The sequence below is a fragment of the Desmodus rotundus genome, chromosome 8 (genome assembly GCF_022682495.2).
Source record: "Desmodus rotundus isolate HL8 chromosome 8, HLdesRot8A.1, whole genome shotgun sequence".
Lineage (NCBI taxonomy): Eukaryota > Metazoa > Chordata > Mammalia > Chiroptera > Phyllostomidae > Desmodus > Desmodus rotundus.
The window spans coordinates 46,037,788-46,063,992 of record NC_071394.1 but is presented as its reverse complement, the minus strand read 5'-3'; the positions used below and the strand labels follow the sequence as shown (position 1 = coordinate 46,063,992).

Genomic DNA, 26,205 nt, shown 5'->3' with positions numbered 1-26,205 from the left:
AAAGAGGAAAATAACGAGTGTGGATGATGATGTGAAGAAATTAGAACTTCATGCATTGCTAGTGGGAATGTAAAATGGGGCAGCCACTGTGGAAATCTGTCTGGCAGCTCCTCAAAAAGTTGGGTTATCATAGAGTTACCATGTGATCCAGCAATTCTATTCCTTGGTTTATTTCCAAGAAGATTAAAAACATATTCACACAAAAATCTGAATACAAATTTTGACAATTATTCATGAATATTTTGAAAATTATTCATAAAGGCCAAAAAGTGGAAACAAACCAAGTGTCCATCAAATGATAAATGGATAAAAAAAATGTGCAATACCATACAACAGAATATTATTCAGCCATAAAAAGGAATGAAGTACTGATTTGTGCTACAGTATGTATGAACCTTTATAACATCATACTAAGTAAAAAAAAAGAAAAGTCAAATACTAAAGGCCACATTTTACATGATTTCATTCATATGAAATGCCCAGAATAGGTTAATCCACAGAGACAGAAAGATTAGTAGTTGCAGGCGTTGGGTAAGGGAACACTGAGAAGTGACTGCTAATGGAAAGAGAGGTGTCTTCTGGGAGATAATGAAAATGTTCTGAATCAGATAGTAGTGATGGTCATGTGACCTTGTGAATATACTAAAACCACTGAGGTGTACATTTTAAAATGATGAATGCTTTGGTGAATTATACCTAAACAGCAAAAGAACTTTTAATTACTGTTAATATATTAAAATTTATGATAGCCTCTCAAGTATGTTAAAAGGAGATTTCCTAGGCCTAAAAACAATTGTTTTGACGATGTGACCCTCACCGTTTAATATAATTGTCCCCAATAATCTAGTTTCATTTCCAATTTTTAATAGGATTATAAAATCCTATTAAACTTCCTCCACCCCAAATTGGTAATAGAACTACACCTCTCATCCCCAATCACATTCTGATTTATTATATATGCTTAACACACACAGTAAAGGAGAGAGGGACAGTACACAGATACCTATTGAGAGCTTACTGGGAAACCTGCATGAGATCTAGCAGTCCCTTAACAGTGCCCCCGGCAGCATGCATGAAATCCTCTACAAACGGTCATCCTTGATTTTTATTTACACCCTTTCACGACAGAAAATTGAAAAGATGTTCCATTACATCTTCAAAACTATCTGTCTAAGTACTAAAAAGATCTTCCTTATACTTTCCTCCATGTAACTTTTCCCTACTGGACCTAGCTCTGCGCTATGGATCCCTTCCACTAGACAACCTCTTAGTTTTCAGGACAGCTATCATGAGCTGTGAAATCACCTTTTCTTGTGAGAATCCTAATCCTTTCAACCATTCTCATACCTCAGTTTCCTAACCTTTCACCACTCGGGTCATTTCCTGTGACTGACTCGCTATCCGATATTGAGAAGAGCACAGGCAGCAACCCACCCATCCCAGTGAGAGAAAAATATACTGCAGGGTAAGAAGCCGACAGAGATGTCCAGTAGGCAAGGCGGTACAATGAGGGGAGGGAGTTATAGAGGGTAGTCTGGGAAGGCCTGTATTTTTCAAACTATAATATACACCTAGGTTTTAGAGGAGGAAAGTAGAAATTAAAAAAATTTGAAGCAAAAAATGTGGTAAAATATTTAATAACATCCTTTAAAGCAGAAATCCTGTAGCAAACCAGGTAAGCTGCATTCGGACTGTAAGACACACATCCCTTTTCCTCCCAAATTTGGTGGGGTGGGGGGAAGTACGCCTTAGAGTCCGAAAAATACAGTACATTTAAGTAGAGACCTCAGGAAGAGGAAGCAAACCATGTGGGTATTTGGCAGAGAATTCCTGACTAAACAAACAGTAAGCACAAAAAGGTGTGGTCTGACCAGCAGCAAGATAGGCTAAGGACGAGTGATAGGGAGGCAGTCAGAAATGGGCAGAGAGAGGTAGCCTTGTGGGCCAGCTTTTATCTGAGGGAGGTGAAGAAGGTATCAGAAGAGTGAGCGCCTGATGGGTTTTAAATGACTGCTGAGTTGAGAATATACCATTTTAAGAACAAATAGCAAGTTTGCAATAATCGAGATGAGTGGTGAAAGTGGCTAAGACAGTGTGGCGGAGTGAAGGCCACAGAAAATAAATCAGTTTGTGGATATATTTTTATTTTATCTGGATAAGATAAAGCCAAGATTTGTAAACGAATGGATATAGAATATGAGTGAGAGAAGTCTGGGATGACAGCATTTTTTTTTAGCAACATGAGTTTGTATCCTGGGAGGTACTGCCACTTACTATGTAAAATAGGCAAGTTACATGATATCTCTGCCTTAGTTTCTCCATCGGTAAAACTGGGATAATTACAGTACCTAGCTGATAAGACTGTTGTGAGACTGCATGTAAAAGAAAGCTTAGAAGAGTCCCTTTCACTATACAAGCACTACGTAGTATTGCTATCAGCAGCAGCAGCTTGCTTGTGAAAAGATGGAGTTGCACAAAGAACAGGTTTCTTTCTGGGGGTTGGGATCTCAGATCAGGAATTCCGTTTTGAACATATTAAGATTCTATTGAATATCCAAGTAAAGACATTGAATAGGCAGCTGGATATAAGCAGAGTGAAGCAGGAAGATCTGGACTAGAGAAATATATCGAGGAATTCGAAACATATAGACAGTACTGGTAAGCATTAAACTAGGCATCCCTATAGAGATGCAAAATAAAAGAAATGTAAAATAAAAGAAAATTTCCAGGACTGAGCCATGGGGCACTCAATATTTTAGAAGCTGGGAAGACAATGAAGAAGAGCATTCCTCCCTCCAGGAGTGGCACCCTGGATGTCAAAGTAAGAAAGTATTTCAAGAAAGGAGTATTCAGGTGTTTCAAATGATGCTGAAAAGTCTAGGGATAATTGATTTTTGCAACAAAGAGGTATTGGAAAGCCTTGATAAAAAATGTTTTGATACCGTGGGGATGAAAGTTAGGTGGATTAAGTCCAAGGAAAAATGGGGGCAAATGAATTGGAAACATAGCAAATATGGACTCTTCAGAGGGATACTGTTGCAGAAAGGGTAAGCAGAGAAACAGGTGGGTATCTAGAGGGTAATGTGGATCAAGATCGTTGTTTTAAGGTAAAAAGAAAATACAGCAGTTTTTAATACCAACGATAATGCATCAATGAGAGAGTGAAAAGTGGATGATGCAGAAGAGAATATAATTGTTTCGTCCAATGCGTGACTAGGCCTGAGGGGACAGAATACAGTGCACAAGAAAGGGGATGACCCAGAGAAGAAGTACATAATTGGGTTATTACTTCACTTAACAAATATTTATCAAGGAAGTAGTTTGTGCTTGACACTATTCTAAACACTGGGAGCCACCAGTAAACAAAATAGATGGTTATATGAGAAAACATATGTAAATACTTAGAATAGTATGACTCACACATAGTTGGCACCACCTACAAAATGCCTAACTATGTAAAGATCTAAACTGCGTTTATCCACATCTTTAACAAAAATGTGGACCAACACAGTGTCCTAAAACTTGACACTACAGAGCTATCAGAGGAGTTTGAATAACAAGCTTCTGAGTTGATAAAATACTTTACTTTTGATAATATGAGAAAATGGCCAAGTTGACTTGCCCAAAGTTACTAAATTAATTCAGTGAAGGACCAAGAGCCAGAATTAAAGCCCAGTTCTTCTATTTCCCACTCTGGTTTTCATTACACTTTCTTTAATCGTTATCTCTCCCTCTCCCTCTCTACCCCCACCCTGCCCCTCTGTCAATTATGCTGAAAATATTTACACTGCAATGTCTGTCTTCCCTCTACTTCTGCCTGGCCCTTCTTCCCCTGCTATTAACCAGATGCTATACATGACTCTTTACCATTTTATTTTAATCCAATAAAAACTAAATGTTAAAAGATGTTTTGGGGGAGATACAACATTTTAGTAGCCACAATTCCAGGTTGTTTCCTATCAGAAAAAAAAATCTACAATAAAATACAGTCCTATGCACTGCATATAAAGTACCTTAATTTTCCCATCTGGAATTAATGTAACTTGTAAGAAAAAGTTAACAAGCTGAAATATCACCAATGACCAATGTTGATACTGATAAGGAACATTTACTATAATTGACTTTATAGATATTTAAAACCAGAATATTTCAAAAACTAATAAATCAGAAGAGAGAGGTTTTTGTTTATTTTCTATAAAAACTTAAGGAAATATGTTTATTTTTAAACACTACCAGGACTTTCACCACCATGGATCATAGCAAATCCATTTCTTACTTTTATGAGTATAGTATAGTATAGTATAGTATACTATATGTATAGTATAATATATTAGTATATGAGCCACATTGAAGATATGTTGAAAATTCCAATGAAAAGAAACACTCACTGAAATATAAATTAACTTTCCCTTTTCCTTTTTGCATATTTAACAATGGTTTAACAGTTCAGTACTGTTTTAGTGCTTAAGCATTCTATTTTAAAAAATCAATAAAGCTTAAATTTAGCTAGTAATACTTCAGTTAAGACTTCCAGCAAACCCAATCATTTTATCTTTAAAACAATACCTTTTAGATTTCAAGCTTCTAACTTGAATTACCTGTCAAGGTTGTTTTGTTTTGTTTTTTTAATTCTAGAGTATCTTCAACTTCTAGCTAAGATCTTCCACTCTGTTTGATAATTACTGTTCTACCCTTATTTTCTTAAATCTATCCTCACCTCAAAAATGTTGCACATCTACACTGGTGTATCTGTATCTGTAACTTACCTCCCAGAGTCACCAAAATAATAAGCATATCTCTGACATGAAAGTAAGGCAGCAGTAAGAATATGGGAACAAACATTTCATGTGAAAATTAGTCTTTCCACTCACGAGCAAATGCAACCAAAATATTAGCAATGCTCTAAATACCTGGATTTTACCTCAGTTCTTATGTATTCTGTACATAAGAACTGAGCAGTAATTTTCAACTTTTTTGTTGATCTGACAAAAGAAAATTAGGTATGATTTTGATTCATTCACACCAGACAGCTATTGTTATGTTGGTTGTTGTCATTTTTTTTTATTTGATAATCTAAGGGAAAAGAGGTCAGTGCTCCTGACGAAATAGTTGTTCTTAATAACTGCATGTTCTAAAAATTCTTGAGGCACATGAGTTGAAAATCACTGTTCTAAAGAAATAGCAATGCCATCTCAGCATTAATAGCACAGACCAAGTCCTCAGTGCGCCAACAGCCTCCAAGTCCTGACCTGCTTCCTTGAGGAAGCTGCCTGAGCAGTCTCAACCAACACCCGGCACCAAACACTGACTGCTTTTTACAAACCTAGCAACAGTGTTCCAGTTTTTGACATCCTGATTATGCGCACATGCATTTTTTTATTATTAATCAGCAGCATAAGAACAGAGACTTTGTTTTACAAGCTGTAAACCCAGGGGACTGAAACAGTGCCCAGCACCCCCCACAAAGTATGTAACACTCAAACTACCAATAGCACATATGGGAGATCTGATTTAGTGTTTCACTGATGATTTGATTGTCCTTTCAGTAGCCCTAGGAAGCAGGTACTATTTTTTAATTATTTTTTTTATTGTATTTTTTCCCATTACCATTTAGTCCCTTTACACACCCTCCCCCTCCCACCCGCAATCACCACACTGTTGCCATATCCATGAGTCCTTTTTTCTTTTTTCACAATCCTTCAACCCCCTACCCTCCCCGCCTCCTTGGCTGTCATCCTGCTCTGTAACTATGAGCCTGTCTCTATTTGGAAGCAGGCACTATTAATCATCCCTATTTTACAGATGATCACAATGAGACTCAAAAGGCTAAGTTGCTTGCCCGTGTCACACAGGTAGTAAAAGGAGCGTAAACCAGGATTCCAAGCCTGATTTGTCTGAAAGCGAGCACTCTTAACCATTACCCATGCGGCTCTCAACTACATTCTCATGATCACCACATAATTATATTTAGCTTTTATACACACTAGGGTCATTCAGATCCCAGAATCAGGGAAATCACTGGGCAAGCGCATAGGCCTCTAGTGACGTTGGAGACACCTCGTCCCACTACTAAGATATGAAACACGCCAAACTGGGGGGGGTTTGAGATGCGGAACGAGGTGAATAGCTTCGTTGTGACCCAAGCAGAACCTCCCCTCCCTGCCACTCCAAGCCGGAGCCCAAGGCCAAGTCCCGCGGAAAGCCCAACCCGTCCGCGCGCCCCACCCGGGAACTCGAGGCGGCCCGGGGGACTAGACGCCCGGCCTTGGCGACTCGCCGTCCGGCGGGACTGACGCGCCCCGGGCGCCAGGCTGGGAGAAGGACTAGGAGACTAAGGCTGGGACCGACGCACCTCGGCGAAGGAGGGGAGTGGAGGCTCGCCCTCGCCCTCCAACAGTAGAGGCAGTTCTTCTGTGGCTTAGCACCCGAGGGAAGCAGAGAAATTTGAGCGGCCGATTTCCCACGCGCAACCCTGAAAGGAAAAAGCCAAAAAGTGTCTGCAGCCGGGGCGGTGTAGAGTGTGACACCGCCCGCCACCCGGTCCCTTCCTGTGACCTTCCGGAGCCACTTCCGGTGGGGGCTTCCTCGCTTGCCTGGAATCTCCGCAGCCGGCCGCAGCCTGGGGCAGCCCGGGGCTTGTACTTAACTCACCATCCCACCGGCGCGCCCGCGAGGCCCGCTTTCGGTCTCCAGTATCCCCGTCCGTTTAGCGCCGGGCTGCCTACTCTGGGGTGGGAAAATGTGCTGCGAGAAGTGGAGCCGCGTGGCCGAAATGTTTCTCTTCGTTGATGACCTGGAGGAGGATAGTAAGATCCTTTGCCTCTGCTCCAGGGCGTTTGTAGAGTAAGTAAAAACTTTGCCCATCCTCTCTTGCAAGATCATTTCCCAGAAACATAGGTGGTGCAGACTAGTTGTAATGGATGCCTGGAACTACGGCCACAGTATTTGACCCTTAGGCAAGGCGATGTTTAAGACAGAGGGGGGAAAGTGACCTCAGACTTTGCGGAGTGGTGGCCTTCAGCCGTTAAGTGAAGGAGTAAATCTACTTTGCAGGCTGTTATGAAAAAATGTGAGAGCTTATATGGGACACAAGAACTGGGGGGAGTGCAATGTAAAATGAAACCTCCTTAATGGTTGTGACATCACAAGGTGAAATTTTGAAGATGACTAACTTGTTTTGGTTAATGTCTGTCTTAAAACCTTAAAATTTATTAAAGCACACATGCACGTAAATAGAACTTGTGAGGTAGAAGATTTAACTACTATTACATCCGTTTTTGAACTGTCTTTTTATTTTGGAAAATATCCCTTTGGGGTAAAAATTGCTGGGCCTGTAAGATACCTAGCGGGTGGGAAAAAAAACTGCCTAAAGGATTGGATTCTAGGGATGGCCTTCTTTATCTTATATGTATGCGAGTTCATCTCTAAAACAAGTATATTTACAATAATCAGCTCACAGGCTTATTGCTAGGTTAACTTGTGGAAGTAAACTTTATGTGACATGCTTTTAATATAGTTTAATGTAGAGTTTTAGTTTGAAGAAATTCTTACTAGTCATCATGTGTTTTTGTGGAGTAATCTGAAAAGAAATGAAAAATTATGTTAATGTGAAAAATACTGTTTTTGTATTCATGGATCATATGTTCAAGGAATGCTCTTTGTGCTCCTTTGTATTAGGTACTAGTAGGCAGTGGGGTATAAGACACAGCCCTTCCCTACACATTTTGAGTGTACTTACTGGCAAAGGAGACCAGTATCAAGATAACTTATACAATTATTTGGTTAATTAAAGTTGTAAGTCCTATGGGAGAGGAGTACAGGATGCTGTGATAGCAAAAACCTAACCTTTCTCCACAGATCAGAGGGTTTTTTTCAGGAAGTAGAATTTGAAAAGAGGTCTAAAGGGTGACTGGAAAAAAACTGAGTATATTTGAGGGGGAGGAAGCATTCTTGCAAGCAGAACTCTGTGTTAAAGCCTTGCGGGAGCAAGTGCATGAAACTGAAGCAAAATGGCAAAGAAAGAAGATAGAGTTGGTGAGGTAGGCAGGGTAAAAACATGGGAGTATGTTGTGGAAGACAGGATCGTATTTTCTTTCTTTTTTTTTTTTTAATTTTATTGATTTTGAAACCAGTAAAGTCAGTGCTCATACTGCCTGTCACTACCAGAACCAGTAAGTACAGAAAAGAATTGAATCTTTATGGGCTCTTCATTCAGATGGCCAGTGATCTGAGAAGACGGTGGGTTATGTACCCTGGAAACCCATCTTAACACCTCATTTCAAGCCGACCTTTTTAAAAGAAGAAAGCGTAGGTAACCTTTTTGGAAAACAGGTTCATTGGATAAGAGTTGCAGTCCAGTGGTGATTTTCCTAGTACTTGTATACCTGTTTATCAGCAATTCTTTAGCTGCATCACTGGAAACTGTCCCCCCCCCCTGGAACACAATGGCTCAGATACCATCTCCATCAGTTGCCCTCCTGGGGTACAAAGGTACAATTGCTTCTCAACCTCCTAGTCATGGCCATGCATTCCAGTTCCTGGAACAACAGCTTTCCCTGTGTATTAATCACATAAGCCTATCAACTAAGGCTAAAATCTTGAACTCTCGAGTTACCCTATCAGTTTAGAGAGGAAGAGGAAGGGTGGGGGGAGAAACATTGACCTGCCATTCCACCCCATGCATGCATTCATTGGTTAATTCTTATATGTTCCCTGACCGAGGATTGAACCTGCAACTTTGGCTTATAAGGGCAATGCTCCAACCAGCTGAGCTACAGCAGCAGCCTGGGGGATGGTTGGGAGGAGGAGACCCACTTAACCATTTTCCAGGCAACAGATTCTGGTGGCTTGAGTAAGGATTGGTAGCAGTGGAAATGGAGAAAGGAGGAAATATAGGAGAGAAACTGTTGAATTTAAGGAATTAGATTGGATGTGAGGGAATGAAGGAAAATAAAGAATGGGTAAGAGGAGAATAGGTCACAGGTAACTCCCTGTTTTCTGGCTTGTATTGATGATGCCTTTCACTGTGGTAGGAATCACTGGAGAGACGTGAGTTTTTATTTTGGGACAGCAATGAGAAGATAATCAATTTTGTAGTTTTGGTTTTCAGGTACTTATGAGAGAGGCAAAGGCAGATATTATAGGTTGTTAGATATATTGGTTTGAAGCTCTGCTGATGCCTAGGCTCCTCTTAAAACCTTGAGCCATTCTAGTATAAATAATAACAATTGAAGCCATTGATTTAGGTCTGGGCTGGGGGAGAATTGAAACCAGAAAAGTTGGCATTCGTGTTGCCTCTTAACTACCAGAACCAGTAAATGGAGACAAGGATTTAATCTTTATGGGCACTTCAATCAGATGGCTAGTGATCTGAAAAGACAGCAGGTTATCCACCCTCAAAAACCATCTTAACGGCTCATTTCAAGCTGACCTTATAAGGAGAAGAAAGGGGAGGTAAAGGATTTGGAAAAAAGGTTAATTAGGTAAGAGCTGCAGTCCAGTGGTGATTTTCCTAGTACTTCTTTATCTGTTGATCAGCTGTTCTTTAACCTCGGGCCTCCCTGGAACAGAGTGGCTCAGAAAGCATCTTGATTGCTTGTGGACCTCCTAGAGTCCCGTAGGTCGCATGTTCTAGTTCCTGGAACGACAGCTTTCCACATGCATAAATCACTCAAGCCTGATGACTATAACTAAAGCTGAACTCTTTAATTCTCGAGTTCCCCTATCAGAGTGGGGTCTATTCTTGAGGAATTCCAACATTTTTTAACGATTAAGAGATGTATTAACTGAAAAAGATGTAGAAGACAAACTCAAGTATACTGTCACCAAGCCTTTGAAGGAAGGAGTACATTGGAAAGCTGCTGCAATATCAAGCAAAATGAGGTCTGAAATATATCCACTAGGAATGACAATATTTTTTTAAACCTACCGAATTGATTACTTATTGTTTTTACACTTTACAGTTTTCCCCCCATTTAAGCATTCCAGCAACCCCCTGAGGTATGTCTTGTTATCCTTACTTTATTGAATAGAAAACTGAGTCTCAGTAATGGCCTAAAAAAAAAATTACACAGCCAGGTAGGTGGAGGTTTGTGTGACTTCATAGCCTTTCCACTATCCTACTAATTAGTCCAGAACACATGATTTTATTGAATCTTTCTGACTGAGGTATTTAAGTGGTCTAAAGTCACTAGAGAACACTGGTGACTTGTTAAAATACTTTTAACATTATATATTTTAGTTGAGATAGAGAAATATTCTGAAAACTGAAGAGCCTGTATTTATCTCTGATCATATCAGTGTCACAGTATCTGGTGGTCTCTGTTTTTTATATACAGAACAAAATCATTTGATATGTTTAGGACTTATTTTTCCCTTTTCTACTTGAAACTAACCCACAGTCACTTTGCAGTAGAGAAATTGCTACTTGTACTTCAGAAATTTCCAAGAATCATTTATTCAGCATGTATTTCAGCCACCCATGTATCAGGTACTATGGTAAAAGGATGCCTTAGGCATGGTATTGATGATTGTTGTAGCCAAAGGTGAAATGATGCTTAATCAGGACTATTAAGGGAGCAGTATTGGTGGGGTCACTACAATGCAGGTCTGGTCTCCAATTTTATAAGTCAATAGTTAAGGTTTCTTTAGTTCTTACAGTGTGCCAGGTCCAGATACATACTGAGAATCATTTTCCTCTGTGGCATGTGTTACACTGATGAAACTTAAAAACTACTTTATAGAGAACACTTAGCAAGTATGACAGGAACTTATTCAGATACCAAGCCTCAGAAATACATCTTTCCCTGGGATGAATGCTCTTGGATATTATTGAAAGTTGCCCTAAGCTGGAAACAGTTTTCATAAAGATGTAAGAGCTAACATCTTCTTTCTTGTTGCTAGTCTTTTTTTAAATTGGTTTTTAGAGTGAAAGAGAGAAAAAATTCTATTTATTGGTCCACTTATTTATGCATTCATTGGATGTTTCCTGTATGTTTCCTGACTGGGGATTGAACCTGCAACCTTGACTTATAGGGATGATGCTTTAGCCAGCTGAGCTACCTGGCCAGGGTCTTGTTGCTAATATTTATGCCTCAGATTGTCAGTATACTTAGGATATACTAGTAATATCCTTGGATACCTTTTTCACCTCTGACCCACGGCAATGTGTTTTTTTGCTCCTTCCTCTGGACCTGGCCTGACCTGATAGGCTTGCCCATTCTCCAGAAAGCGTGCAAGCTGGCACTGTGGGCAGGGCCAAGGAGTTCACCAGAAAAGAGTACCTGACTGTGGGATGTACGAGCCAAAAAAGAAGTCTCAGTTTGCATATGCTACCAGTTTCTTAGCCCGTAGCTTTTGGAGTCTGGGAGCTGTCTTAATGAAGACTCCTTTCCAAAAAGAAAAACAAAGGGATAAATATAAGTTATAAAATATAAAAAGTTTAGAAAAATTCTCATGCTGTACCTATAGAAAATTGTGACTGTATTTCAATTAAAGTAATGTTAAAACACAGTTATTTATGATATAAATCACCAATTACATTGAATTTAGTATTTTTGAACTAAAACATGCATTCTTTTCATTACAGTTAATTTCATACATCTTAAAACCTAGAAGCCCTACTTCACTTTTAGAAACTACATTTTAAATTCAAAATAAGTAAAGAGAAAAGAATGGCTTTTTCATTTAGATCAGTTTATTCTCAGATTAATTATAATTGTTTAGAACAAAAAGAACTTAGAGATAAGATCTTGAATTGTTTGCCAGTAGTCATGGAGAAGTACTGGAAGTGGGAGACATGCTGGAAGTTCAGACGCTTATAAGTAACCTTGACTCTTAAGGTAGGGAAAAGATCTGTTTTAAAAATCTAAAAACACAGATTTGATTGTTGGCAAAATTCTAAAATATATTATTAAACTGAAAGATCAGTATCATGTAGCAGAAAACAGAAAATGAACATTAGCATGGGTCCCAAGTAACTTCTCAGCAATTGAGTTGATTCTCGTACTAAATAAGATATTTTGTAGATCTCCCCTCAAAGACAGGAAATAGAATTAACTCTTATTTACTGAGGACACTATATTAACATTCTGTCTTATAAACTTTATTATTGGAATAATCATTCTGTTTCATTTACACGTTCAATTTTCTGTACATTATTTATATGAAGAAGACATAATTAGTCTTATCGGGCTCTAAAAATAATCGTTACAGTGACTGTAATAACATGAAAAAAATCCTCATTAACATATTAAAATACAAAATACCTACACTGTGATTACAATTATATAAAAATTGTGTGTGTTTACCTACAAAGCCTAGAATAGAACATGCTAAAATGATGGAGTGGTAGAAAGTTGCTTGTGCTATAAATAACAGACTTTAATTATTTTTTAAAATAATTAATATTGAAATAATTTGAAACAAAAATAGTTCAAAAACTCCCATATCCCCTTCACCCAGATTCACCAACTGTTAAGTGCATTTGCTCCATCTCTCCCTCCCCATAACACATACACACGCACACGCACCATCATTAGTGTTGAGAACAAGCTGCAGACAGGATTCTTCATTAGTACTAAACACTCCATTGTGTATTTCCCCAAACAAGTATATTCTCCTACATAACTGCTGTAGTTGATTCAAATTCAAATTTCCCAACTTTTCTATCAGTGTTTCTCTTTCCTTTGGGATCCAGGATTCCACATAGGGACCTGTTATATTCACTTATGTCTTCTCAGTCTCCTCCAGTCTGGAAAAATTCCTCACTCTTTTTCCTCCCCATCATGTCTTCATCAGTTTAAACAGTTCAGGCCTTACCTTCTGTGGAATGACCTTACTGTACCGGGGTCAGTCTGACACGTCAACAGGAACAGAGCCGGGTCAATGCTTCCTTGGCAAGATTGCCCCAGCAATTATCCCGTGCTGTGCTCAGCTTCACTTCGTGAGGCACTGTCTGTGGACCCATCCCACCACTGGTGATGTTGACCTCCATTTTGTCGTTGTGTTGCTGTCTCCCAGGTTTTTCCACTGTAAAGTCACAATGATGGCTCTCTCTTTATGAATTAGGATGGATACTTTGTAAAGAGGTATTCCAGTGTTATTTCAGTGCCTTGTTCCTGCCTGAATCCACTGCCTCTAAAGGTTGCCAAAGAGTGATTCTTTGTCTCCATCATTCCTTCTACATTTATTAGTTAGCATTCTATATGGAGCACTTTCCCTCTCTCCCCATGTATTTGTTTACTCTTTTACTTATATTAACATGCACTCTGGATTATTAATCTATTATAGGTTATATTCTGTTACTATCATTATTGTCTCAGATTTGGCTGGCGGGGGCCCCTTGAGGTGGTTTCTGTACTCTTTTGATGTATCTCTGGCATTGTGTGAGTTCCTCCTAACCTTCTGTCACAATAAGATGACCCATACGTGTCTTTTACAGTCCATGCTCCAGTTTAGGACTGCCATTTTCCAAGGTACCCACGTTCCTTTTAGTGGAGAATAGTATTTAGAAACCAAGACCTAGTTGCTCATTGTGCTCATTACTCCTGGGTTTTTGTTACTTCCAAGCCCTCTCAGCAGACAGAGTTAGTCAGGACATACAGTAAGTCTTCATTTAATGTTGATAGGTTCAACATAAGCAAACAAAGTATAGTGAAACTAATTTTCCCTTAGGTTAATTAATATAAACTAAACTTAAGTTCCTATGGCATCACATCAACATTATAACAAAGTGAATGAAATGACTGAATGTTATTGGAAGACCTGATATATTACATACATACATAAATGTGTGTGTAGGAGAATCTTGGCTATCACTATCTTTACTTATTTCCTCAGTGTAACCAGTCTTGTAACCATCTTGTCCCTTTCCTCCACTGGATACCTTGGTGCACCATATCCTTGGGTGCTGGCAAGCACACCATTAATGTCCGCTTTGTGGCTAAAGCTCCACCCACCCCACCAGTGTCCATGTTCTTGGGAACTGGCCAGTGGGCATGCGGCATGCTACCCAAGCACATTTACACCTCATTCCCTCCCCTCTTTTTATTTATTTATTTTTAGAGAGGGGAAGGGAGGGAATATTCCAATAGGGAAAAAAACATCAGTGTGTGGTTGCCTCTTGAGCGCCCCCTACTGGGGACCTGCCCCGCAACCCAGGCACTTGCCCTGACTGGGAATCAACTGGTGACCCTTAAAAGGGTTTGCAGGCCAGTGCTCAATCCACTGAGCCACACCAGCCAGGACCCCCTCCCCTCTTTTCACTCTCCCACTGTGAGTCACAGCCTGTTTCATGTTTTATAAAGTATCAAAAAATAAACAGGGGGTATGAAATATATGAAGTACACAAGAATTTCATTTTGTTGAATTTATTGTAGCTCCATTGAAAAGTAGTATCAGCTATTACTTGCAGATGGCCTTATTATATGGCAGTTATGATGGACTGTATTACAGCAGAATTTACTGCTAAGATGATAATAGCAAAATTCCTCCTCTTCCACTTTTTAAAGTATTCTGTTAGGTTTATTTTGTTTATGTAATTTTCAGTCTTAGTAGATAAAGAAAAATTTAGAAGTAGGTATGTAAAGAAAAGTTTAACCATTCATTGTTTCAAAAGTCATTGAGACTTGATTGTTTTATTCAGACTTATGTTTCAATTTGATAAAATATTTAAATAAGAACTTCATTTTATATTAGTCTCCAAAACAACATTTGCTTGTGCCATGAATATCAAATTATTGAATATGAAGTCAATAATTTGGCCTACTTGCATATGGCCTTGGGTTTACATGTAGATTTCATATATGTATCAGATAAATTTTTCCACTTTTGTGCTTCCCTTGTACAGCAAATTTAGAGAGCATTTTATTGTTTTAGTGTATCATAAGGGGGGTTGGATTCTTCCCCCAATATCCAGAATACCACTTAATTTTAATAACTAGTGGTTATAATTACCCATGCTTGCCACGAGGTGTATACTAAATGTTTTACAGCTACTGTCAATCCTTAAAACAACCCCTGAGATATGTGTTACTACTTCTGTGTTACAGATGAGGAAAAATGTGCTAACAGATTGCTTTTCTGTTCCTTGACCTTTTTATTAATTAATTTATGCTGCCTTGAACTTTTCTTCTCTAAATTTATAATTTAATTTTTTTCCAATATTGACTGTTTAATTTGCTTCACAGGGATCGAAAATTATGCAATTTGGGATTAAAAGGCTACTATGTTAAAGGCAATGGCAACAATGCAGGTAATATAGTATAAAGCTATATAACCCCCTTTTTTTACTAAAATTAACCATAATATTGTATTATAATTTGTTATATTACTGTATTAATTTCTTAGCATAAAATATTATGTGGCAAAATATTCTATAATAATAGGCAGTCCTTCTTTTCTATTATAACATGGTTCTAGAATTCTTATCAAAGCAGATCTTTTCTTCTTTTCTTTTCCTATAGCAAGTTCCTACATGGACTCGAGGTAGTAGCCTCCTTTACCTCATGTAGCATTCCTTCCTGACTTGTCACTATTAGATAAAAGCAACCTGAAAATTGAGGCTTTGAAAAAGTAGAGAACGTATAGTTTCTTCTGCAGAATTTTATTGGGCATTAAAAGGTATACAGAGCGACATTAAAATATTTCAAGAGTTTATTTGAGCATACAATGATTCAGACTGGGCAGTACCAAGCCAAAGATGGTTAGGATCACTCCACTGACAGGAACTGGGAAGGGTAGTTTTATAGAGAAGCTTTAGAAGCAAAGCAAAAAAATTATTTGATTGGCCATATATTAAGCTGTTGCCTTAATTGGGAAAGCTTAGTTGGCTGTGATTGGTTGTTCTTACATTTCATTTTCTCACGTTCAAGTGCATTGACTCTGGCTTAGGTTTTGATTTGTTTGGGTTGGCTACTAAGGCATTAGAGCCATCTCACCTAAGGGCCTCCTTGTTTAGTTACTTTAACAACTATATAAATAAACGATTAAGGATAAATTCCAAGTGAACATCCATAGTCATGCCTGAAGTAAAGGGGCCACAATCCGGGTTAACTTTCCCAAATAACAAATAGGATTTGTTCTATACTTTGACCTTTGCCCCACTACCTGAAAAGCATCTTGGTCTCTCTCACATTCCCCTGTCCTTTTCACACGAGTCCTGTATGTTTCTTTGCATACAGGGAAAACTGCAGTGTAAGGTATGGGCTCAAACCAGCACAAGTAGGGTGTCATATTACCCTTGAAGATCCTTTAACTTTCATATGGTTAAACAAATTACTGTTTCTTTAGTTGCATACTGGATGAAATGTTTGGTTTGTTTTTCAGTGTTATTTAGTACAAATAAAATCTATTTAGATACTAGACCACAACAGACTCTAAAATATGTACACCATGAAAGGAACATAAAACTTAGTTGATTCATTTTTTCTATTTTGCTCTCTCCTGAGTTTTCATAAGTTCATTGAATGAAGTGGTGAATGGAATCCCCTTCATTATTTAGATAGATATCTTTGTTCCTTTTTTCTTTTAGTAGAATTTGCACATATAAGATTTCTCTTTTTCAGTCTCTTTTTTTTTCTGTGTAAGACTCACTGTTCTGTTGCCTAAAATCATTTATCTGGAGTGCAGCTCAGTCCTAATTGAGTATGCGGATACATAAAATGATTTTTATCTCTCATTTAAACAGTTAATAGAGCATTTGAATGACATCTGTCCAATTAGTGGTCTGATCCACTTAGATAACCATTTTAGGATACAGTAAAACTTGTTTTGTTATAATAAAACAGGTTTTCTATAAGTACTAAAATTCGGGCACTTGAAAGGATCTTCCAGTTCAGTGGATTTCAGACACTTAATAGCAGAGCCCTTTTATTAAACCAACTCTCCCTTCGAGTCCCAGGATATAAATCTAGTTGCGATTGACATTCCCGGGAGGGGCTAGAAGTCATGCTCTCACCTCTCGTATTAACTGCTTCTAAAATAACTCCACAAATCATCATGTAAAATCCACTGATCCAGAAATATTGCAGATAAGGAATGTTAAAATGTAGACATTTGCCTTATGGTTACTGGACTGTGTTCCTTCTTACATGCTCAGTACTTTTTGCACAATGCACAGCATAGAGGAGATGGTCAGTCTACGTAAGTGAATGGGCAGCTGGATAGATAGTGGCAGGCAGAGCCAGACTACAAATTGTCTCTTGATTCTTAGTTGGCCATTTTTTTACTAATCCAGATTAGAATAAATTCCCTTTTTCTTTCTTCCTTAAAAACTGTAACATCTGTACACCTTTACTTGGGGCAAGTCATGTAATAACTCTGGGTCTCAGGTTTTTCTTCATTAAAACGATGATAAAACGTGCATCTAAATTTTTTCTCAAACTAAGCTAACAAATGCTATCAATAGGAGACCAAGCTTCGGAAGAGGAAGAAAGTGACAATTCCCAGAGTACTAAAGAATCATGTGATAGCAAAAGAATAGGCCTAGATGAAACTGAACTTGATTCTGAGGCTGAACTCATGAGAAGTATGGGACTGCCACTTCAATTTGGTGGGATGTCTGCATATGAGAATTTTGAGGTAAGTATTAACTTTTATTATTTCTATTTATTAGTTTTCTTTGTAAAATCACATGGGATTTTTTAACCCCAAATCTAATGCATTTATGAGTTAGAGCATCCCATCTCTTTTCTAATGTACATTTTTATAAACCAACCAAAGCTGTAAGTTGTGATGTGTCCCACATGTGAGTCTTTTCTGCTGTTGGAAAATTAGGTAGTAAGATTCACTTGTTTGTGTGACTGAAAGCCCAGGGTGGTGGAGGAGGATCAAGGGTATTTTATTTAATTTAATGTCAAAGTACACTTGGGTTCTACTTTCTCGTTTAGTTTATGAAGTGGATTTTATATTCAAGTTATTTATTTTACATAGGTATCTATGAATACTAGGAATAAAGTTAAAATAAAAAAGAAAAAGAAAAAACATCAAAAGAAGTACTTAGATGAGATTATTAAAGAATCTTTGAGACAAGACTATGAAGAAGATGACATTTTGGCTTCAGATGATCCATCTTCAGTTGAACAGTGTGAGAACACCAGAACATGTAAACTTCAATCCAAAAAAGACATTGAAACTGAAAATCTTTCTGTTGAAAATACATTGTCTCCAAAGCTAGAAATTACAGAGAAATGGGAAAAGTACTGGAATGAATATGGTGGAGGACTATTGTGGCAAAGCTGGCAAGAAAAACATTCAGATCAAACACTATGTTCTGAACCTTGGAACATTCCTGATACCAAGACAGAATGGGAACAACACTATAGTCAACTTTATTGGTATTATTTAGAACAATTTCAGTATTGGGAAGCTCAGGGTTGGACTTTTGATGACTCACAAAGTTGTGATACAAATACGTGTGGGTCTAAAACAGAAGTTGACAATGAGAAAGGTGAAAATTGTGTGAAAGCAGACTTACAATCATTTCCATCTTCATCAGTTGGTAGCGAAAGCTCTAGTTCAAGTGACAAAGATCATCATGAAGTACTTGATGGAATCAGGAACATAAGGCTGAATTCAGAGAAAGTAGAAGAGAGCCAATTAGATTCAATTGTAAATTCTGATGGACATCAGTGGCTAAGCGAAGTTAACAGCAGAAGAGAATGCCCTGCGTCTGGCCAAAGCGAACCTCATGGTAAAGGAACCAAGGAAAGCAACTCATCTGGGAATGGAAGCACAAACCAACCAGCTCAGGGTAAGATTGACCAAGATTTATTCTACTAAGTAACAGTTAACTAAATGAATCTATTTAGCAAAATAACTAACACTAATCCTTTATGGTAGAGTTAAATAATGCCAACTACATTTTATAGTATAATGAAATTATTTAATCAATCTTATTTTTATATCACAAGTTGTTTTTTACCCTTTTATATAAATACAAAAGAGTATTTGCACAGAGTTCTGCAAAGTATCATTGCTTCCTCTTGTACTTTGGTGGCCAATAAATTAAAACTTAGAAATTCCTAATTAAATCACAAATCTAATTTAGAGTGAGCTTGGAATGTCCAAGCCTCTCTGGAACAAGTTAGTTCATAGGAGGCATGTACGAAAGGGGCTGAGGGCACATTTGACATTAGGCAAATCTGAACGAGAGCCATGGCTGGGAGTCAGTTGAAACAAGTGAAGTTTTGCTATAAAGAGAATCTAAACAGGGAATTATATTCATTTATAACTGGAAGGGTTGATTTCAGGATTCTCATAAAATACCCAAGATAAGAACTTGGTTGACTCCTGTTTAAGTGACTAAAAAAAAATTTGTCATGCAGTCTGGTGCCACTGTGAAAACCAAAGAAAGCCAGTAAGAAGTGTGTTAAGAAAAGGAAGAGTAGGCTAGATAAGAATGCTCTTGCTTGGGAAAAGCGTACTACCAACTGATGGCTCCAGGAAAATGAGAGAGGAGGAAATTTTTAGAACTTTCAGGTTTTTCCTGAAGCCTACTAACATATATATTATCTTGGTATCCTTGATGTTTGGTACTGGAAAAGTCTGGCTCTAGGGACTTTCTTCTCCTCCTTATTCATATATGAAGTGAAAGATTTTGGCCTAGGTTTTCTGTGCTCATCTTAGGTTACTGGTCTTCATCTAGTTAAGAGTTTCCCATAGAGAGTTACCAGAGAGCTCTATCTACTTTTTATTTCTTTTCTCTGTACTCTTACAATAGAGCTTGATTCACTGCAATATTCTCAGTCATTTCTCTGTTGTTATCAAATTTTTATATGATTATTTAAATATGTTTTGATATTCTTCAATACTTTCCTAATTACTTCCTGTAACTTATTTTGACAATAAAATGTGAACTGTGTATATTGGTCAATGTGTTGGCCCCTATCTTACCACTTTGTGTTACTCCCTTCTACTATCCTTCCTTCCTACTTTTTTTCCTTTGTCAAACCTATTAAATTCACAATTTCTTCTATGCCTGTTTCCTAAGCTGTGTGTATAGATTGTCCATGTCTGTTGCCTATTCCCTTATGTATATAATTGCTCATTTCTGTAACTAGCTATAGTGGGACTGCCATCAGGATCTATTTAAGAATTCTAGATTTTGATTTGTTTTAGATACTCCCTTGAGATCAAAACACAAGGTATATATTGCATTTTTCTATAAGTATGTGTTTTACTGTTTGTGGTTGGGTGTTCTTCTGCAGTGGTCTGTCCCCACACATTCAAAGCTTCCCACTGTCTAAATTGCAGACACCTCTCCACTTTTAGTCTCACCCACCTGCTTTGCTCCAGTCTGAAGAAATATAGAACAAGGACAGACATATACCTCAGTTGGAGCTAAAGGTTAAAAATACTCTTTTTAAATGGTGGTATTTCTCTGTTACTTCCAGTATTACTTTAAGAGCAATGTTATAGATCATTAGATGTATTTGCTTCTTAATGAAGATAACTTTTTAATCAATGTGATCATGCCAGCTTTAGAGTCATTTAGGTTGAAATTTCATCAAAATGTATGGAGGTAGATAGTTAGTTATCAGAAAAGAGTAGTTTTAGTTCACTTTTTAAGTAGCTAAATCATGGAAACTTTTAAACATTAATAGACATAGCTCCAGTTTTTTTGTGTTCTGGTTCTGCCCGTAGATATACACAGAACAGATAGATGTGGTCTGGCACTTTGTCTTGCGTGCACATACCGTGCATTGCAGGACAGGCACTGAAATATTTTGATTGCCTTTGCAAATGGCAGAAGACTTGTCAAACCAGAGATGAAAATCCACAGTAATAGCTGCCTCTTTAGATTCACAGGAGTCTTCAGAAGCAAACACAGTCAAAGAAAGACCACATCCCAACAGTAGGGATGGAGATGACAGTGAAGAAGATCCGCCAGAACATAAGCCAAGCAAACTCAAGAGGAGGCAAGTTGCACATTACCTTTCTCTTTAGAATGTGTTAGCATAAGCACTCTGACCCTGAGTGAGGAGTTACAAAGTGCCTGTGACATTATAGCACTGCCGATCCTATGAAGAGAAGAAACAAGACCCTGGGCTTTGGAGAATGGGCAAATCCCAACTGTGCCTCCTCAATTCTGGCACAATTTCTTATCTATAAAGTGGAACTGAATGTCTTTTTGTGAGGTCATTGGGAAGACTGGTACTAGCATATAATATATCTGACACTTAGCGGCTATCAACTAGTACTATATAAGTAGGTACAGTCTATCTTTCTCAAGGAAGTTCTAATTTTTTTCAGAAGTCTGGGAACAATCACAAGATTTTAATGCATCTCAGATACATCAGCTCTAATGCTTTCGTTCTATCGATAGGAACACTAAGACAAAACAAAGATAAATACCTTGCCCAGAGTTGTGTACCAGTAATGGCAGCTTTAAAGCTGGAGCCCAGTCCAATTCTTTCAGCGACAGTACTCTTTCTAGTGTGTCATTGATACATATAATTGAACAAGTAGAGAATAATGTAAGGTAAGATACGGTCAAATGCTAGTGCTGTAAATTACAAGAAAAGGATGGACATTACAGAAATTGGACGTGAGCTGGACACATGTCATTTCTATGACAGGACATACAGTGCTTTATTTAACACTTTGTTCCATACAGCTTAAAGACAAAGTAAGCAAGCTTCAGAGGCTCAGTAACTTAGTATATAAAAGCATGACTTTCCAGTGTTCCTTCTACATGGTAGACATTGAATGTTAACTCCTCCATTAGTTCTTGTTAGTACCTGAAGGCACACTGTCTGTGTACTTGTATTTTACCTAATAGGTCCACCATAAGTATTCAGTGACCATTATTCTTGCAATTTTATTTGCAAGAGTAATCTCTCGCCATTTCCATTTACTTGTCACTGTTTCCCAGGTAGTAGGGAGTATTAGAATTATCCCCAATAGATGGAGGATCCTGGGTTAATTAATATCATTTGTATCATAACCTTATTCTTCTTAACAGTATGAATTTTCTTTTGTAATTTTTTGGGGGGTTAAGTTGATATTTCTCAAGTGTTTCCTTGTTTATTTTCCAGAAAAACCTCTAGAGGTATCATTCTAGGAGATTGATTTGAAGCTGAAACTTTTAACTATTGTTTTTTCAAAGGTGAATGGGTAGATCCATATCTCTACAATGTTTAGGAATATAGGTAATTACTTGACAGGATTTAAGATTTGGGTGCTTATTACTGTGTTCCAAACACTGCTTGGTACTTTATCTCATTTGGAAAATCCTGTTTTTCCTGTCTCCCTGGGTTTGTGGACTATGGCTGATTATTGTGATGGAAAAGCTTGCATAAGTTGACCATATATACTTTCGATATTTACCCGAACATGTGGACTCTGGAGGTAATGTCTTGTCACCGTTTGTTTGTTTAGCCATGAACTGGACCTCGATGAAAACCCAGATCCAGACTTTGATGACAGTGGTTCCCTCCTAGGATTCAAGCATGGCTCAGGACAAAAGTAATTATACATAAAAGCCATTGCCCTTAAATCTTAACCATTTCAGCTGTCTTACAGCTCTCTGATGTTCAGGTAGCTAATAATGAGTATGTATAGCCTTTGAGATATTTCAATTAAGACACTAACCTCTCTGATTAGTAAGAATTACAGAGATACTCACCATACATTTGATATATTCATATAAACTCAGTTGTACTTCATAGCAATCCAGTGTTGTTATTTCAATTTATAATAAAGCAACTGCAGCTTACAGGGTTTGATTTAGTCACAATTACATTATTTCCTGGAGGGAATGAGTTCAAGGCCAGCCTTTGAGTTTCTAAGCATGGTTCTCTCTTCACCTGGTGTGTCACGTAACTCTTTGTATTTCTGAAGTGTTTAGCGGACATGCCATGAAAAGTTCAAATCTCCAAGTAACCGTTTTTCTTTTTTCTTTTAGAAAAAAGTAGTGAAACTACTTTTTCGCTATAAAAGTAGTGAAACTCAAAACAAAACGGAAGTAACAAGAATGTATATCTTTTCTTCAACTCATTCCCCAGAGATAAGCAATATCCGGCACATACCCTTCCTAATTTTTCATGTGCGTTTTTATGGCTATGTACATATATACACCTTATTCCCTTTTTATAAAACACAAAAATGGAATCACTGTACATAGTCTACAGCTTGCTTCTTTGCTTCAGCAGTCTACCCTCAACAGCCTGCCTTATCAATACATTTACCTAATCCTTTCAATAGGGCCCTGTGCTTAATTGTTTATCCTGTGTGTGCAGCTGGGATGTTAGTCCTAAGATCTGAGCTTATGTGTTTGAGGTACCCCCAGGACATATATAGTGCATGTACTATTAGTTCATTTCTTCCTATTTCTGAATAGGACACCATTGTATGAATGTCCATAGTTTGTTCAACCATGATCTATAGAAGGATTATATGGATTATATGAGGTATTTTGCTATTACAATAAAGCTGCTATGAACTTTTGTATACAGAAAGTATTGGCGTTCTTGGATTAAATGCCCAACATTAAATATAAGGAGACTGAATAGTTTATTGTCTATGACCTGAACACTGAACTGAGTGGTTAAGGCACACTGAAGACCTACCATTTATGTCAGTTTGCATCAGTGATTTAAGCCAAGATGTTTGGTCTTTGATGTTTCTAATGGTTGAGGCATATTTTGTCAGTTGTGAAATCTTAATGGGTTCCTACACATTATGAAGTCAGCGAGGAAAGGACATAGGTTGATGTAAATTAAATCCAAATTAGTTCAGAAATACATGCTCATAATACTGTGAATACTGTTTAGAAAACTAATGGTTATCTCTCACATATGGTACTTCAAAGCAGTTGTAGTTCATATAATAATTTCAGGCTAAAGATCATAAAGATTAGTAACAAAGAGTTTTCCTGCTATTGCCATGTTTAAATTCCTGGCAGAATTTATTTTTACCCACATATAGTTTGATTGAGAAACTATTTGGGTAGCTCTTGGTGATATACACTCATAGAGATTTATTCTCTTGCCGTGGATTTAATTATTTCCCCTCTATTCAGAGCACTGAATTCTACCTAAAAGGGAAGGATAAGATGTACTTTTTACAAAGAAGTTTTGAATACGGCTAGAAGATACCTGATTTTTAAATACCTGACATTTAAAAACCAAACTGTTGAGGAGTTTATAAGTGCTAAATTATATGTTATACTTTGTCTAATAGTCTGATAGTAGGTGTATGCATTTTAGGACTAGAAAATGTAGATGGTTAGATCAAAAGATGTTCTCTAATTATGTTAATAGGGGCTTGCTTCTTTGGTGAGTTCAGATTGATTTGGGTTAGGAATTTAGTGGCCATTTTTGAGATAATTCGAACATATCCAGATGTGTGTTAATGAGCTTTGGCATCACCTCACCAACTGCAATGGTGTTATATTTTTCTTGCTATTTCTTTATTACATGTATACTATGTAACTTTTGCTTTCTGTTCTATATATGTTGATATTCCCAACTTTGGTATTTCACATCTACTTGAGAATTTACATTCAAGCTAGACTTTAAACTGCATTTTGAACTTTATTTCATAATTTCCTGATTTAGAAAAGTGAAATTAAAATAGTGACTGCTAATAGAAAAATAGTAAAAATCATTAGGTTTATTTTCTTTTCATATGAAGAAACAAACTCCTAGAACTTAAGATTTGAGTAAACTTCATTTGATTTGGTCACAGATACGGTGGAATTTCAAATTTCAGTCGTAGGCGGATCAGGTATCTGCAGAAGAATGTGAAGTATAAGTCTAAGTTCTTGGACATGAGAAGACAAATAAATATGAAAAACAAACATATTTTCTTTACTGAAGACACAGAAAAAACATGTTTCAAAAAAAGTAAAGCTTTGAGTAAGGTATGTATTTGTTTTATTTTTACAGATAGAATTTCGTCTTGTAAGCTTCGCTCCTTAAAGTTCTTATTTTCAACAGAAAACCCTGTTTCTACCAGACATAAAGGCACCTAAGATTTTTTTCCACTGGCTTCCTAAAGGCATATACTGTGTGAACTACATTTGAAAGAGATTAAGTTGAGGATAATCTGAAAAGGGGATATTTTGAAAGCTACAAAGTAGTAGAGTCCAGGAAGGTAAATGGGTAAAATTGCCTTATGTATGTGGTAACAACAATGGAAATGGCTCATCTATTTTAGGCTAAGTAGGATCCTGGAAATCCAACGTCTGATACTACTTTTATTGTAATCCTTAATTTTGAGGTCATCTAAAGGTGATTGATTAAACTTTGCACTAACAAGTTCATCCTAATGACATGAGACTCAAGGCGAATTTGGTGATTCACATTGTTAATTATTTATATCCCCTCTCTTGGATTTTGCTGTACTTGTCATCCAACTACCTGGAAACCAAAATAATTAAAATTGCTTTTGCTTGGTTGTGATGAGGATTCTTATCCATTGTAGTAGAAAAAGAAAAGCACCTTCTAGTGAGCAGAACCTTTGTGGCAGCCACATCTCCAGCAGCTCTTTTCAGTCAACAGAACAAAATCTTGGACCCCATGAGGACTCTGTCTTTCCCCTAGTGGACATTACCCTTCTCAACTTCAGTGTTCTCCCAAAACATACTGCAAATCTATAGCCTCATTTTTACCATATTTCAGATTGTATGGTTGCTGGTGATACTTCAATATTTTATTGACCCTAGTTATATCTGAACAGATTTCCAATTTCAGTTCAATCAGTCCTATAGGACTTGTTACAATGTTTTAGATACCATAGTCTCCATATATCCACCTGTAGATGAAGAGCAGAAACATAAATGCTAAGTATTACTGAGGAAAAAAGAAATGTGGCTGTGTCCTTAGAACTCTGATTGATGTATAGGCACAGTCCCCCCAGAGGGAGATTCTGGGTGGTTGTCCCTGCCCGTCTTCTACCTCCCACTCTTGTTCTAGTTTCCTAACCCTTAGGAACATCAAGAAAATCTGGTATGAAGCAAGGAAGTATATATCTTCAGACCTTGAGCCTTGTAAACATTTTAACAGAAGAAACCTAGTCTTTAGGAATCATTTTACTGACTCCACTGCTTCATTGAAAGGCAGCTCACATTCCTTCCAAGATAGCAGTGCTTTTATTCTTATAGACAGATTGGCACAAAATCTTTTTAGAGTTCTTCTTTGGTATTGAGTATCATTTAATGTAGGCAACAGCCTGGGCCTTGCAGAAAGCTCTGTATAATTT

At 37.5% G+C, this 26,205-nt stretch overlaps 2 protein-coding genes across 6 annotated transcripts in view; one reads left to right on the top strand and one right to left on the bottom strand.

Moving 5' to 3' along the window:
* The window catches only part of TMEM68 (transmembrane protein 68), a 44,741-nt gene extending 38,231 nt beyond the window's left edge, over positions 1-6,510 (bottom strand). Inside the window, exon 1 of one of the 4 annotated variants that reach the window (XR_006657065.2) lies at positions 6,353-6,510. The gene's annotated coding sequence lies outside the window, so the exon portion shown is untranslated. The remainder of the gene's footprint in view (positions 1-6,352) is intronic. The other 3 variants (XR_008427464.1, XM_024572132.3, XM_045204939.2) reach the window with 3 other exon arrangements.
* A 68-nt stretch (positions 6,511-6,578) lies between these two features.
* The window catches only part of TGS1 (trimethylguanosine synthase 1), a 50,645-nt gene continuing 31,018 nt past the window's right edge, over positions 6,579-26,205 (top strand). Inside the window, exons 1-7 of one of the 2 annotated variants that reach the window (XM_045204935.3) lie at positions 6,579-6,843; positions 15,189-15,253; positions 17,408-17,580; positions 17,932-18,751; positions 20,801-20,918; positions 22,381-22,467; positions 24,691-24,865. In XM_045204935.3, coding sequence (XP_045060870.2) covers positions 6,740-6,843; positions 15,189-15,253; positions 17,408-17,580; positions 17,932-18,751; positions 20,801-20,918; positions 22,381-22,467; positions 24,691-24,865 — 1,542 coding nt within the window. In that variant the 5' untranslated portion in view covers positions 6,579-6,739. The remainder of the gene's footprint in view (positions 6,844-15,188; positions 15,254-17,407; positions 17,581-17,931; positions 18,752-20,800; positions 20,919-22,380; positions 22,468-24,690; positions 24,866-26,205) is intronic. The other variant, XM_024572249.4, reaches the window with a different exon arrangement.